The sequence below is a fragment of the Carcharodon carcharias genome, chromosome 2 (genome assembly GCF_017639515.1).
Source record: "Carcharodon carcharias isolate sCarCar2 chromosome 2, sCarCar2.pri, whole genome shotgun sequence".
In the NCBI taxonomy this organism is placed as follows: Eukaryota; Metazoa; Chordata; class Chondrichthyes; order Lamniformes; family Lamnidae; genus Carcharodon; species Carcharodon carcharias.
In genome coordinates this window covers 193,588,117-193,605,063 of record NC_054468.1, presented here as the reverse complement: position 1 = coordinate 193,605,063, position 16,947 = coordinate 193,588,117, and the positions used below count along the sequence as shown (strand labels likewise).

General features: G+C 41.6%; 1 protein-coding gene across 2 annotated transcripts in view; it reads right to left on the bottom strand.

Moving 5' to 3' along the window:
* The window catches only part of kcnh1a (potassium voltage-gated channel, subfamily H (eag-related), member 1a), a 303,671-nt gene that overhangs the window by 212,023 nt on the left and 74,701 nt on the right, over window positions 1-16,947 (bottom strand). Inside the window, exons 6-8 of one of the 2 annotated variants that reach the window (XM_041178371.1) lie at window positions 13,902-14,294; window positions 11,226-11,252; window positions 8,226-8,655 (exon numbers count right to left, since the gene is read on the bottom strand). In XM_041178371.1, the coding sequence (XP_041034305.1) occupies window positions 8,226-8,655; window positions 11,226-11,252; window positions 13,902-14,294 (850 nt within the window). The remainder of the gene's footprint in view (window positions 1-8,225; window positions 8,656-11,225; window positions 11,253-13,901; window positions 14,295-16,947) is intronic. The other variant, XM_041178377.1, reaches the window with a different exon arrangement.

Sequence of the window (16,947 nt, the reverse complement as noted above, 5' to 3'; positions counted from 1 at the left end):
TATTTAAAAACATCTTTGGGTTTTTCATGATTTCACTTGCCAATATTCTTTCATGCCCTCTCTTTGTTTTCTTAATTTCCTTTTTAATTTCACCCTGCAGTTTTTATATTCCCCTAGGCTTTCTGCAGCATTGAGCTCTTGGCACCTGGCATAAGCGTTCTTTTTTTTGGCCTTACTGTACTCTGCATACTCGTTGTCATCCAGAGGTTCTAGATTTGTGAGTCTCACCCTTTCTCTGTTGGGAACATATTAGTTTCAAATATCCTTTAGCTCCCCCTTGAATGCCTCCCACTTCTCTGGCACTGATTTACTTTCAAGTAGTTGGTTCCAGACCACTTGCGCCAAAAATTGGGCTTTTCACCAATTTAAAATTTTTACACTTATCAGTACCATTTTTCATAAATACTCTAAATCTAACTGAATTATAATCACTACCATTAAAATGCTCTTCCGCTGATACCAAACTGCCCCGAGTTATTCCCTAAAACTAAGTTTAAAACTGTCCCTTTGCTCCTAGGATTGTTACATATGGGCTAAAAAAGTTCTCCTGAATTAATTTTAAGAAATTTTCATCTCCTGTATCTTTTGCATAATAATTTATTCCAGTTAAGTTGGAATCCCATACTATTACTGACCTTTTGTTTTTGCGCTTCTCAGCAATTTGCCTACGGATTTGCTCTTCCATCTTTCACTAACCATTTAGGGGTTTAGAGTATACTCCTAGCTGTGTGATTGCCCTTTTTTATTCCTCAGTTTCCAAGTTTCCTTCTGTGCCCTCAGCTCATCTACGTTATTCATAAGGCTCCTTAAATTGCAGGATATGCCACTAATCACTGAACAACTCCTTTGTTGTCTATTTTCTTGCCTTCGTCTCCTCAATCTTCCATACTCACTTATTAACTTTCTACCTTCTATTTTCAGTTTTGTTTCTTTTCCTCCTGAATCTGTGCTCAGGTTCCCACACCCCTCCAAAACTAGATTATCCTCACCCCAACAGCACAAGCAAACCTCACCACCAAGATATTGCCCCCAGCCCCATTGAGGGGTAACCTGCCTGGCTTACAGAGGTGCCACCTTCCCCAAAACCGGTCCCAACACCCTAGGAATCTAAAGCCCTCCATTCCTGCACCATCCATCCTGCCGCGCATTCAGCTGCACTATCCCCCTGCTTCTGTACTCACTAGCGTATGACATCTGGAGTAATCCGGGCATTACTACCTTTGAGGTCCTACTTTTTAATTTCTCCCCCAATTCCCTGAAATCTGCCTGCAGGGCCTTTTCCCACTTTCTAGTGGTACCAATATGGACAATAACTTCTAGCTGTTCACCATCCTCCTCAGAACATTCAGCAGTCGCTCAGTGATATCCTGGACCCTGACACCAGGGAGGCAACATACCATCCTGGGGTCATATCTATGGTCCATTCCTCTAACTACTGAATCATATTAATTCACCATTTACTTTGCAACGTTCATGGGGAAAGAATTCCTCTGCTGATCTTTTTTAACAAATAATTATCAAATGTTTTCTTTATACTTAAAGTCATGAGTTTGTACAAATAACAAGCAGAGAAAATAATTTCCCCGTGTGCTTGTTCTTTCTATAACAGGAGTTAGAATCGTTTATAGGCTGGTCTTACCTCCTCACAATTGCCATTAGTGGATAACAATGACAATTTGAACTGATAAACAAGTCAAAGCATTTTTCCAATGTAGTATAAATTGTTACATCTCTCTATAATAAAAAATCTGAGTGAGTCTCTACTACTAATACCATTCAAATCCTACTGTGTAAGTACCTTCAATATGCTATCACTTTTGACAGTAGAGGAAATTTCTTGTGTACAACATGCAACAAAATTCGAAAGTTAGTTGTCATAAATAGGCATATTATTTTATTACACATACTCCACAGAGCAATTCTCCCTCTGGTGTGTTAAAGGATTGTCCTAAACTCGTTTCATATCCAGCATAAACCTATTAACAATCTGACCCTGCCCTCTTAGTGGAAATAAAAGATCCCATGGCACTATTTTGAAGAAGAGCAGGGGATTTATTCTCAATATCCTAGCCAATACCTATCCATCAATCAACATTACAAAACCAGATTATCTGATCATTACTACATTGCTGTTTGTGAGATTACTACATTGCTGAGTGCAAGTTGGCTCCTGTATTTCCTAAGTAAACAATGACTACACTTAAAAATACCCCATAGGTGGTAATGCGCTTTGAGAGATCCTGTAGTCATGAAAGTCACTATATAAATACAGTGAATAGTTGAAACCCCAACACAGATTCTTACAGGACACAGTCACATCCTGTCAAGTGGAGTACCTGTCCATTATCCTGACTCTCTGTCTGCTGTCTCTCAGCAAATTTCCTAACCAGGTCAATAATTTCCTTTCAATTTCATGAGCTTCAACTTTAGCTAACAGTTTCTAATAAGGACATTTATCAAATGCCTTCTGAAAGTCTATATAAATATCAAGCTTAGAGCTTCACCTCTTCATAAAATTCAATCAGGTTCTTCAGGCATGACCTGTCTTACAAATTTATGCTGGCTCTCTTTGATCACTCTTCGGGGCCATTATTTTCTTCAGTACTGCTCTTTTGCTTACAATAATTTTACTGATTCCCTGTCCCTGATTCAATATTAGTTTCCTTTTATACAAATGTGGCCTACCCACCTGCCTATTGCACCCTTGCAACGAACTAAAGCTCACATGGGCCCTGAAAAATCTCCGAAAATTGCTGCCTCAAGGGCCCCCGCATGCCGACGAGAACATTCTGGCCATAGTGTCTGCCTCAGATGCAAGGATTAAATGTGTCTTGTGCAGCCATCATTTTCATATAGGAAGTGCCTTTGTTCATGTAGCTGAATTGTAAATAAAGGCAATTCACTGATGAGACTGAGTTAGACAATGAAAATGAGGGGCAAGATGGGAGATAATTGGGGGGGTCATGTTGGGGGTTCATTTTGCACACTTGAATAAGTGGGGGACCTTGCATCACATCGATTAGCCATTCAATAGCTGAGACTTGGAGAGGGATAAATGTGAAATATATTTATAATAGTGCAGATTATGTACAGTGAACAAACATCTGTGTCACCATTGTGTATTCAAAACTTCTTAATTTTCTTAACTCTACTGCCATGTCTAGGTGCAGCCCTGACACCCGCAGCAGAGATGGGAGAAACCTGCTGACTGTTATGCCCTGTCGTCTGTGATGGCTTTGGCAGGTGTCCTCTGGAGGCCTGAGCCTTGGAGGGCCCCAGCCTGCTAAGGGTCTCCTGCACATCCTCTTCAGCCTGACCTGCTAGAATTGATGAGGTCACAGACAGAGAGGATTGGAGAGCCAGGGCACCTTGGAGTTTCCTGAGTGGATGCCCCTGGGGTATCTGGCTGGCACTCCTCCTCCCTTTGGTTACCCCAGACTCATCAAGGAGAAGGGGCATCTGGAGGGAGGTCGAGGTGCCCTGTCCCTCTCTCACCTAGCCATTGCTCAAAGCTAGAGCGATGGTGAGCAGGTCCAAGCACAAATCCAGCAGAAACTGCTGGACCTGGTCTCCAAGGCGGCCACCACCCTTCCCATGGAGACTTCGATGCACTCCCATGTCGGAGTCATCACATCAGTCAGAATGTGGATGGACTCCTCCCATCCTTCATTCCAGTTTGGTGACAGCCTCTGGCTGTCTGATTTTCCCCTGCCTGTCTTTGTATCTCCAACATTTCTTTCAAGGCCAATTGCAGAGGCTTGTCATTGGACTCTGACTCTGCAGGGGCCTGGTCTCCAGCAGTCCTCCAAGTGTCAGTGGCATTGGCTGTCACTGCCTCTGCCTGCTGTGGACACATGTCCATGAGGTGATCACCAGATTGTGACCCCCAAGACCCCTCTAGCACCAAGGTGCATATATCTGTGCTGACGGAGAGTGCAGATGAATGCAGCGACAGGTCATCAACAGATGCTGCCTCTGCCTTCTCATCTGCAGTGCTCTGGGGGCTGGGACTGAGGTGCTTGCTGCAACTCTTCCTTTGCCTTTCTGGCTGATGGCTAGAATAGAGAGAAGAGATTAATTAGTGATTGATGAGGCAACTCCCACACTACAAGTCACGCACAGTTATTATCTGCATGTGGCCGAGATATACCTAATGGACCCTCACTAGCTTGTTGGGGGAGGCTTCCACACAGGAGCAATCTCTGTCCTAAGCCAGCTCTACTGTCTGCTCCTTGTGGGAGGGTAGTGTCCTGAGTTCTGAGGTTTCCCCCTCCATTTTTGGTTCTCTCCCATCGATTGTAGGTGATCTTGTCCTGCATAAAGACAGATAGATTCACTGTGCACACTATGGATGAATGAGCATTTCAGAAGCATGCGTGCTGCTGTGTATGGTGTGCCCTCCCCAGTAAGGGATTAAGACACCATTTGTGCCGGATTTTACATGACATGGTGATCTTAAAGTGGCTGGCAGACATGCAGTGCCGATGTCCCATCTGCTGCTACTGCGTGAGATCCCTGTGGACTCTAAGCCTTAAGCTGCCTGATGCACTTAGGAGAGTGAGAGTCTTGGAGTGAGTAGAAGTTTCACTTACCCTGGCGGAGTGCATCAGATCATTCATTCATTTCCAGAAATACAGGGTGGTCCTTTCTGAGTGGCACGGGCAGTGACCTTGCTGGCAATCTCCTGCCAGGCTGGGATGGTCAGGTGGGAGGGCCTTCTGCTTTCATCACACCCAAAGAGAACCACCCACCTTTCTTGGACAGCCTAGAGGAGAATTCCCATGTAGGCCTCACTGAACCATGAGGCCGAGGGTCTGTTGCATTTGGTCGCTACAGTAATGCAGATGTTCAGGCCACTTTCTGGCCTGCAGTGAGTGAATACCTGTCCATGTGCCATTTAAATTTGGCATCAGGACCTTTGGCCCCATGAGGTAACGGTGGGGCAGATGAATCACTGCTCACCCCATCACGAGATTCGACAAGCTCCTCGTTGATGCATAATTAATAAGCTGAGAAATAGAAAATCGTGTGCAAAAATCCACCCTGCTGTTCAGCAGAAATCATGCTGACTATTCCATGCACTCTCCTCCCCACCGCATTTAGTCTCCAGAATGGGAAATTCCATCCATTGATTTATATATCTACTCTATTTTTTGATCTCTTATGGATGGTTAATAAGATATCTCTACTGTTCCTGGCCCAGTCTTGTACAGCCATTGCAAAATGAGTGCTAGTGTGCAGATGTATATTTTATAAGCTTACTATGGCTACAGTCCCTTATACTTACAACCATGTCCCTGAATATTCCCTCACTCTTCACCCCAAACCCTTCCAATTTCAGGTGGAATTGCAAATGAGAATCCCAGCCTTGTTTTCTATTCAGATCACATACCTTTTCTGTGCACTTAGCTATCTGCAAATTCCTTCCCTTTACTGGTATAATTTCACTGTCTTACTGAGATGATAATTTATATAACTTAACAAGTTTATGCTTCTTAATGATGTAGGTTGCAAGTCATTAAATCCATTAACTACATTAAACTCCATCAAACTCAGTGTTTAGAGTATTAGTTATCTTTTCCTCTCCCTTCTTCTTCTCTTCCACCCAAGAAATGCTGACTACCCTCTAATCCTAGATTATATAGAATACAACAAACTACAAATATATTACACATTTATACTGAGTTATACAAATAGATGCCACAATTACATCTTCATCTTTATTTCAACTGACCAAAAGAATGGCTCAATAACAGAAAGTTCAGTGCATGTTGGAATCCTTCTGTTAGTTTTGTCTAGTTATGGTAAAAACAGTTTTAAAGTACAATCTTCCTTCCACTCCTTAAAACTCAAACTTGTAGTTGATTTCTCCATTCAAATAATGATGGCACAGATTGAGAATGAAAATCATTCGTAGTCCAGGGAACTCAGCTGTAAACAAGAGTATTGATGGTGCATGCATGATACAGAATTATAAGGACCAGTACCTCAATGTGTAAACTGTTGATTATATCCTGCACTTTTGCAAGTGCACCTAGTATGCAAAAGTCCTATTGCCTTGACAAATGTACGAGGTGTCAAAATATGTGCCATTACAAATTGTTACAGTCTGTTTTGTACCTTAGCAGTATGATCTTCCTAAGATGTTTAAAACAAAACTCCATGATCCAAAGATAACAAAATGAAAATCAGATTAGCATGATTTTATTTCCTCAAGAGTGGGAGAAAATTTAAAGAATTATTCCCTATAGTTTAAGTCATCAACATGTCTCTCTAACGGCCTGGCTGTTTAATGCAAACCTCCTCACATACTCCACTTTAGAATAAACAAGATCATTTTTCTTTGGCCTGTAAGCATTTTTACCAGGATAAATTCTTCTGAAAAATTTCCTCTAACTTTCTAGACCTAGAATGCTTGAAGCTACCCCAATAAAAGACATTTTCTGAAATGGCAAGAGAACAGATTATTCTGTTTGGCTTCTGAACCTGCACTGATTGAGTCTTTAATTCTCATTTGGTGGATGGAAGACTGTCTCATTTTTGGCAAATCATTGGGCACACTTAATAGGACAAACTCCTTCATAAGTGAGTAAATTACAGGAATAAATCATAAGGCAGACTTCCTACCTAACAAAATCTGTTCCAGTGGCACAAAACCAGCATAAGGGAGGCAGGAAATTGAACCATTTTGCTGGGCCTCAACTTGAACTGTGCTGTGTGGTAATTTCCTGCTGGTCTTTGATGCCAGCCTAAAGCATTCTAGCTTTTGCAGGAAATTAATGTGTGATTACCTGTATAAAACAGGTGATTCTGGGCAATAATGACCACTAACATCGGGTCTTTCAGGAAGTGATTTTGGAGGATAAAGAAGTAAATAAAAGGATGCAGAAAGAGTTCACTTGTACTAGAGCTGAACTTCCGCTACCCATGAAACTGTATATAGACTCATACACACACCTATTTGTCGTGGGACAACTCCCTTCTCAGATTCTGGTGCTGTAGGGAAACTGGGAACTGCCTGCTGGAACCAGACCTGCAGGCATCAGTTACAGGCCACCACAACAGTGGGCTTTTGTGCCTCCAGATCCTTTCAAACTATCACAGAGAGTGTCAACAACATTCATGAATTTAGGGGACGGAGCTGCATCCAGAAAATGTGTTATTCAGCATGACTTTGCCCATTGAAAAAATTATAGCAAAACAAGACTGTCTTGCACATTTCCTCATCACAGGATCCCTAAAGTGAAGGGCATTATTAACGGTACCAAGTAGCCATTTGGGCTTCTAAACAGGATGCAATGGTTTTAAGAACTACAAATACTTCCACTGCATCAATGTGCAGATGATTAGCAATCATCAACACAAGACAGTATAGGTCAGTTGTCGCTTCCCAGGCAGATGTCATGATTCCTTTATTTTAATCCTTGAATTGAATGAGAAAGCAGAGTTGAAAGCTGAGTGAGAAAGTAATAAGAAATTTTTACATACCCATACCCCTCAGATACAATAGCCAGGAGAGAAATATATTAAGCTTCCTCATCTGACACCTCCACCTATGTGCCCTGAGGCACCTAATACACAGCAGTCTGAATATCCACTGCCAGGTATTGATTGCAGTAACGTTAAGTAGGTAATTGAGTGTGGAAAATATTTGGGAGATCAATACCTACAGAACTCCACCAAACTTGCGCTTCAGCGAAACTTCTGGGATGGGTGTGGGCAGTGATATTGAAGACGCCTACCTCACCTCAGTGAGTATTTCAATGACAGATGCATTTGTGAAGTATGGGCATCGTTTCCACCATTTCATACCATTTGAACATGCAAGATGACATTCTAAAGAATGCCCATTTGATATGGATGGCCTGATGTGTTTGGGAATCAGCTATCAGCAAATTAAAAGACATAGTTACATAACTTTATGTCATTATCATTATTCAGTCATTATCTGATTATTTTTGTTAATTTGTTTTCTGTTTTGTTTCTGCTTGTAAATAAATTCTTATGAAACTTAGTGCTGATTTTTCACATTGCTTATATAGATGAGAATTTCTGTTTCTCGACACAGCGAGTTATGACGATCCAGAATGCGCTACATCTAAATGATTTTTATCCCACAGCATTCACATAAACTAATTAGCACCCAAAATCTGACCATAGAAGTTGGGAAATCAAATGCTATCATTCATATATATATAGAAAATAAAGTCTTTGAATGTACTTACAGCCAATCATCATCATAGCCACAGCAAAAATCTTCTCGCCATCAGTTGTTGGAGCAATGTTACCAAACCCAATACTGGTGAGGCTGGTCATTGTAAAATAGAGTGAGGCAATGTATACAGAGTCTTTACTCGGTCCACCTTCCCATTTTTCTGTCCCACTTGTATTAAAATGATACGGCATCCCTACGGTTTCTCCTAACTGATAGAGCCAGCTGTCTGTTCTGATTCTGTTTAGTTCTTCATCGATCACTTCATAATCCCCAATGCTGTACCAGATGCAAGCCAGCCAATGAGCTGCAAGCCCAAAAACACACACAAGTAGTACTAATACAGCTGCTCCATATTCAATGTAATGATCCAACTTCCGTGCTACTCGGCCTAAACGAAGAAGCCTAACAACTTTCAGGGAGCTGAAGAGACTGCTGATGCCCTGCAAAAATGATATTACATATACATATATAAGTAAATATATAAGCACTTGCAAAATAAAATTAATAATGACAGAACATTTGAACTATTTCCAAAGCTATACATCATATTTTTAGTCCTCCTATATTATATAGGCACTTATAATTGCAAGAGATTGGGCTGTTGAGGGGGGGCAAGGTCATCATGGGAGACAGTACAAGAGAGATGTCAGGCTTGTCGGGGATGAGGGAGTGTGGAGACACATTGAGGGAGGGAGGGGGGCGAGAGATCAGGGTAGAGCAGGAGGAAAGGGATGCCATTGCAGAAGGGAGGGGGAGAAGGATCAGGCTTAGTTGGAGAAGGTAGCTGTAATCAGCTGCAGGGGAGGCCAAATGCAGCACTCTTGTTCCTCTTGGCCCACAAGGAGCATCGTAAAAGACAATTAACCTTCTTGGCTCCTGCTTCCCTATTTCTGAGGGCTTCTTAAGCCCTGAGGAACTCACCCTGCAACTGTTAAATTTAAATCAGGCTCACAATTACACTGTGGGAGTCTGAAATAAATATATTAATGTCCCATGAGGTTCCAAACCCACCACTGCAGAAACATCAATGTACATAGCAGGTTGGGGATGCATTTCCTGTTAGATTAATTTTACTCACTCACACCACCCCCACCATCTACTGGTTATTGGGCAGGGGTGGGGGGGTGGATGTTAATATTGAATGCAGAGTTTTTCACAGCCCTTGTATGTTTTGCATGAAAAAATATCAGTTACCCCTCAACAGCTTAACGAGTTAGCAGATATGTGAAAAACTAATTGTCGGATTGGATATGCAAATCAGAAAACAGGCTAATTTGACTCTTTATTAGCAGCTTGAGCTATTAAGGGATATAAAACATAGTATTACAAAAAGGAGGTGGGAAGGCAATATCTCCATAGTGAGCTATGACTGTCCTGTCATCACTGTGAAACAGCAACCAAGGATGAGTCAGAATAGTCCATGTCATTGTGAAAATAACCTCTAGAACTCAATGTCACCCACAGATTGAGGTTCATCTTATTCAACTGTCATTGGTACAGCCTTAACCACAAATTTAAGGAAATTCGGAAATATTATATGCTGTTTTATTTCATATGTGAATTAGCATTTCTATTTTTCACACCTGTGATATTTCAATAATATGGAAAATGGCATTTATCCAATCACATTAATACAACGAATAAAGATTATATGGGCGTCCTTATGCAACTCATAAAAAAAGTCATGCAATGGTTAATGTTGTCTTTAGCTGCGCACTGTGTATGCATAGGCAAGCAAATGGTAAAGAAAGCCATAAAAATTGTACAAAGCATCATAAACCTGACACAGTGGCTATACTAGAAATAACCTTTATACATTTTTATATTGGTTGTAAATGATTCATTCAGAATGCAAATAATCAAACCTATGATATATGATATTAATGACCCAGACCTAGATATACAGGGCACAATTTCAAAATTTTTGGATGATACGAAACTGGGAAGCATTGTGAGGAGGACAGCATGCAACTTCAAAAGGATGTAGACAAGTTGGTGAAAGGGGCAGACAAGTGACAGATGAAGTTCAATGCAGAGAAGTGTAAAGTGATTCATTTCAGTAGGAAGAACACAGACAATATAAAATAAAGGATACAATTCTAAAGGGGATGCAGGAGCAGGGGCTTGGGTATAGACATGCATAAGTCATTCTAGGTGGCAGGACAGGTTGAGAGCATGGTTAATAAAGCATACAGTATCCTAGGCTTTATTAATAGGGGCATAGAGCACAGGAACAAGGAGGTTGTGTTAAACTTGTATAAAAACTGGTTCAGCCTCAACTGGAGTATTGCATCCAGTTCTGGGCACCACACTTTAGAAAAGATGTGAAGGCATTAGAATGCAGAAAAAACAGTTGTTCCAAGATGTGGAACTTCAGTTATGGAGACAGATTGGAGAAGGTGGGACTGTTTTCCTTGGAAAAAGGTTGACAGAAGGTTTGACAGAGGTGTTCAAAATCATGAGGGGTCTAAACAGAGCAGATAGGGAAAAACTGTTCCCACTGGTGGAAGGGTCGAGAACCAAAGGGCATAGACTCAAAGTAATTGGCAAAAGAAGCAATTTGGACATGAGGAAAAACTTTTTCACGCAGTGAGTGGTTAAAATCTGGATGTACTGCTTGAGACTGTTCAATCAGGCATTCAAGATGGAATTGGGTTACTATCTGAAAAACAAGAATGTGCAGGGTTATGGAGAGAAAGCTGGGAAATGGCACTAGGTGAATTGCTCAGCCACAGAGCCAGTACAGACATGACAGGCTGAATGGCCTCCTTCTGTTCTGTGATTCTGTGAAGTTAGCTAGACAGACCTTTGTACATAGATTTTCTGGCGTTCTTTCTCCACATTTCTCAGCTACATTTAGCTGCACTAAGTTAATACAGCATAAATAATACAATCTATCGTCAATACCAAGCAACACAAGGCGAGCATTATAAAAACATTTAGCCCATCATTACTTTCAAACACTTAAGAGAAGGTACATTAAACATAACTTATGAAATAGAAAGCCTACTTTAGTTACGGCATGATGATTCCAGTTCTTCAAACCCCAAAAGATAGTCAGAAGAGGGTTAAGCCACAGAAATAAAGAAGCATGCAAATGGAAAAAGTAGAAAGCAAGAAGAAAATAAAGTATAAAAACGTGATTTAATGCTGGTGCAAATGTCACAAACGATTGTAAATCAATTACAGTTCATTATTTTACACATTACAAATCAATATAAAAAGAGAAAACACTGTTAGCTGCAACATCTTTTTGTATTCTGCATACATCTAGAAACTCAGTATCACAATGTAGCATGTAAATGCTGTTTGATGTACACAATAAAAACAGCATTTCAAACCTTTCATCAGCACTATTCTCAGTGGACAAGCGTTTTATACACAAACAAGGTATGAACATGGATTTCTTCAGAATTCAGCAAACAACCCATTGCAATTATTATTTTTTACAGAAGCGGATGCTTAGCAACATGGATAAGGCCAATTGAATGAATGAATAGGAATGATGTAACTCCCACAGGAGTTTAAACAAAGCAACCACATCATCAGGATCACTGAGCACAACTGAGCAAAGGGCCAAAATGCCATTTGCACCTTTGCATTCTATTCCTTGGATTAATATTACAGCATTGAAGAACTTGTTCACGAATCCTCCTCAACACATTGTCATCTTGACAGCAGTGGCACAGAAGTGTAAACAAGTAAATACTGTTCCAACAGTGCATAATTTCATATTATGCTGTAGTATAAAGCATATTTTAGCACTATAGTTCTATTATGTCGGGGAAAGAAATAATTGTATTAATGGATTACTACTAAAATTTCAGACCTTCATAAATGCTAGATAATGACCATCTCAAAGAAGAGAAAGCCAAGCCATCTCCCTCAACCTTTAATTGCACCACTATCACTGTGCCCCACACCATCAGTATCTTGGAGGTTACCACTGATCAAGTAGACCAGTCATATCAGCTGGGTTCTATACGAATGGTTCATTTCCCGACCCCTCAAAAGTTCTCCACCTTCTACAAGACTGAAGTTAAGAATGTAATGGAATATTCACCACTGACCTCGATGAGCACAGCTGTAACATACAAGAAACTCAATATTATCCAGGTAGGAACTATTTGTTTCATTGGTCCCTGTGTCACTGGATTCAATACCCAGCTAATCACCATCTGGTCTTGTTGCACTGGTTGTATTAGGACAGTAAGGCAGCAAATCGACCAGTTTCCCAAGCCCCCCTCCCTCACCAACATTTAAATATGACAGGGTAAGAAAAGGGTGGGCAACTGAAACATTGCTCAGGTGATAGGACAATCTAGATATCCCTGCCCCGCATTCATAGCTCCAATACTGCTGGCAATGGGAAGTTTACTCGGAAAAATTTGGTTTACATATCATCACTAGGAAATATTGACTTTGGCCAGCCAATTACAATCTTAGTTTTTACTGAATTGCTTTCTAATTGAAAAGAAATGTATTTTAATGGTCCATTCTGTTAATTTTACTTGTTTAAACATGGTAAAGAATCCTCCAAGTTAATTTAAGAAACTTAATGAATATTGAAGTAGATTTTCAACTTCAACTATGGGCAGAAATTTTCTCTCGCCAGGCAGGCATGCGCCCAACCCCGACGAGAGTAAAATAGTGCACGATGACATCGGGCAAGCATCCCAACGTCATCATGCACTCTCGCGATATTTCGTTCGGCAGGCACACACGAGAGGCAGCAGCGCGCCCACCAGCAAGTAAGAGGTCTATTAAGGCCCTTAATCAATTAATTAAATTTGACTTTCGTTGCCCGTCCAACCTTTTGGTTGGCCGGCAGATGAAAAGGCCAAGCGGCCTTTGGATTTTTTATAAAGCCTCATCCATAGGTGGGATGCAGTTTCCAACAGGAACTAAAAATTAAATTAAAAGGTTGAAATCTCATTTATAACATGTCCCTGCTCATGTGGCAGAGTCACATGAGGGGACATGTTTTAAACATTTTCATATTCTTTGTCTATGTTTTTAAAACTCTTCAGCTCCATGAGGCAGCTCTGTGCCTTCAGGGAGCTTTCAGAGCACGCACCGGCGCACGTGTCCAAACATCCACGCTCGCCCTCCACCTGCCCCCACCCCGTCAGCGCTCAGTGTTCAGCGCACGATACACGCTGATTGGCCGTTAATTGGCCAATCGCCGGCGGTGGTCAGTTTTGCAACCGCTCCCTGGCCTGCCCGCCGTGCCCACCCGACGAGGTAAAAATCCTGCCCTATGTGTAGTAATCCGGCAGAGCAGATTATCCACCCTTAATCAGATCTGCCTGGTTTACGCTTCATTAATTTCTATAAAAGGAGGGTGTTCCACTCCGCCAGATTACCACACAAACAATTAAGATGAAAATCTACCCCACTAATTTATTCTTACACTGTAAGGTCCCACTGAATCTTCAATTTTCTTCCCCCCTAAAGGAATGAGGTTCAGTTCTGAATTTACCAGAGTATTAACCGGGGAAATATCACAGCCAAATCTCATCTGACATCCATTCAGAAGCACTTTCTAGAAAGAGTAACTGGATAATACTCAGGATAAAAAATATAGACTTATTTTTCTCCTTGCTAGTCTGGAGCTGAGAGAAGTTATTTGACAGGTCTTATTTTACAATCCATAGATTACAAGGCAAAATCATCAGATACCAACCTCATCCACATTTTCAAATGCGTTGATGACATCATACGGCAAACAGGAGAGGAGATCTATAACAAACCAAGTCTTCAAATAATTCATACGGATGAGCTTTGGGTCTGAAATTACCTCTCCCGCTGGCCCGACGAAAGTGGTATGAAAATTGAGGACAATGTCTACCAAGAAGATTACATCAACTATACTGTCAACCACCAACCAAGTCACATTGTTTTGTTTGGTCTTGAAGGAGACATTGTATGGAACCATGATTGCAGTGTAGAAGGTCAGAATCAGGATTATCCAATCCCAGGAAGTTTTGAATGCACAGTAATGCAAGATGATATGTGGTGGAGTCTTTGGTGCCTCTTGCTTGTATTGTGGAAGGATTTCAGACCCAAGTTGTAATACCTGCACAACAAAAATAATTATGATTATTAATTAGTAAAACATTGAGATTAATAACAGTAGAATCCAGTAGTGCACTTCTGGGGGGTGTTAGCAAAATGCCTGGATTAGTTATATCTGCCTAGAGATCCAAAGGCCTTGGAGACAGCATGATCCAAATAATAGAAGCAAGAAGGTGCTATGGCATGTAAAGCTATGATTTTGCTTCAAAAAAACTCAAATTGATGTATGCTACAGAGGACTAAGAAGAATCTAGAAAGTATTTGGTAAATTGATCTTAGAACACAGATTTGTACCAGTGCTTTGAAAGACTTATTCAGTTTATCCTTACTTGTCCTTTCCCTATATTTTTTGAAAAGTTTCCTTGCCAAATATTTATCCACTTTTATTTATAGCATGTGTAGACTTAGCAGGCATCTTAAAGCACTGTCAACACTAACATGCAAAGCACACAGATCACCAGGTAGCTCAGTGCGCTTGTTGCAAAGGTGTGGGACATGGTTTCTATTTGTCCATATAGCCTTGTTTATTGTCATGAAGGTCCCTTCTCTTTCAAAGGGCATTGTGGATTTTGCTCCCACACTGTTTCTAGTAAAGCATCTTATGTCCTAATAACCCACTGTATAAAAGAAAACCTTGCTAACTTCTTTCTTTATTCTTTTGGTGCTGATAGTAAATTTATGCCCTCCAGTTATCCATTCACCAACCAATGGAAATAGTGTTTTCCCAATTTTCCTTACCAACCCCCTCATAAGTTTCAATACTTCTATTAGATCTCCTCTGAATCTTCTTCATTCTATTGCAAAGGCCACACCCCCGCCCCCCTCCCGCAGATTCTCTAACCATGCCTCACAACTGAAGCCTTTCATGGCTGATATCATGTTAGCAAATCTCTTCCATCCTCTCCTTCATCTTGACTGTATTCTAACTGCAAGATATCAAGGTTTTCTGTAGACTTACCTTTAGTCCTTTGTTTTTGTACCCAATGCCACTGCCTGTAAAACCTGGGATGCCAGGTATGTTTTTTTATAATTAACATTCTTATAAACTTGACCTGCCCATCTTAAAGGTTTGTGTATTTGAAGCACCTGCTCTCTCTGCTCCTTTGCTTTAAAAAAAGGTTTTGCTATTTAATACATCTTTCTCCTCATGCTTCCTCCCAAAAGCTTTCACTCCATGGCTGGAATTTTCCCTGAACTGCAAAGGCAGGTGTGGAAAAAAAACGTTCTTCCCACTAGCTGCAAGGGCAGTTCTTTGCACTGTATCGTCTGCTTCCCCCCTCAATAATTAAGAGACGCATTGTATCACTGGCCAGTGGCTCTGACTCATCCGCCATGCCGTCACCTCACTCCGGGTGTCATATCTAAACTGCAGGCCACGCATACACTTCACAATGCTTGCAGCCCAGGACTGTTCCAGTGAAGACATGGCAAGACACAATGCAGGAACTCACCAAGCCTCCTTAGACAACACCTTCCAAACACAAGACCACTATTATCTGGAAGGACAAGGGCAGCAAACACATGGGAACACCACCACCTGGAAGTTCCCCTCCAAGCCACTCACCAGCCTGACTTGGAAATAAACACAATTCCTTCACTGTCGTTGGGTCAAGATCTTGGAACTCCCTCCCTAACAGCACTATGAGTGTACCCACACCACATGGGCTGCAACAGCTCAAGAAGGCAGCTCACCACCAACTTCTCAAGGGAAATTAGGGATGGGCAATAAATACTGGCCTAGTCAGCAACATCCATCCCATGAAAGAATAAAAAAAATCATAAGCTATCACATATTCACTGGCATCTCACTCATTGCCAGCTCAAGGGGCATCACCACTCACACACAGCCTCACATCTCCATTTGGCCTCCTCCCCTCTGGAGGCTGCCTCCACAGCCCTTACCATGTTGAAGCCACTTACTCAGGTCACCATGTGTCCCCACACACATCCTGGGATACCCCCCTTCCTCAAGCAAGCCCTAGCCCTGTAGCCATTAAAAAGTCAGCCTTACTGCTGGGCTCGTAGGTAAAGACCTGCTCATGAGGCCCCTAAAAGTGATGTGGTGCTGCCTGCAAAGCCTGGCGCTGATGACTGTGAGTGCTGCCCGAAGCAAGGTAGGCAAACAAGCCTTGAAGTCCCGAGCGAAGCGCAGGTCACCAGGTACACGTTGCTTATGTACTGTTGTGAAACACGTCAGCGTGCAGCCATGCCAATGTGAGTTCATGATCTAGCGTGGGGGAATGATTCCGGCGAGCAGAGCTTATAATGAGTTGCTAAAGTATTGAAATTAGGTTTCCAACGTGCGGCAGAGGGAAACATGGCCCGCCATTGACGGGTGGAGTGGACAATTGCAAACTGGTTTTACGACGATGTGAAACCGATTTTTCCGATCTCCCGTTACTTTCCGCCCCTGCCTGCTGTGACGCCCAGTGCAAACGGGAGTGGAAAAGCCCAGCTCACATTTCTCCACATTAAATTTCATCTGACAACAAACTGCCCAGTTTAATTTATGTCCTTTTGAAATGACTTACAATCTGGTGAAGTTAAGTGTTATATTTATTATTTTATTTTACAGATTTTTTTTTTATTCATTCACGGGGTGTGGGCTTTGCTGGCTAGGCCAGCATTTATTGCCCATCCCTAGTTGCCCTTGA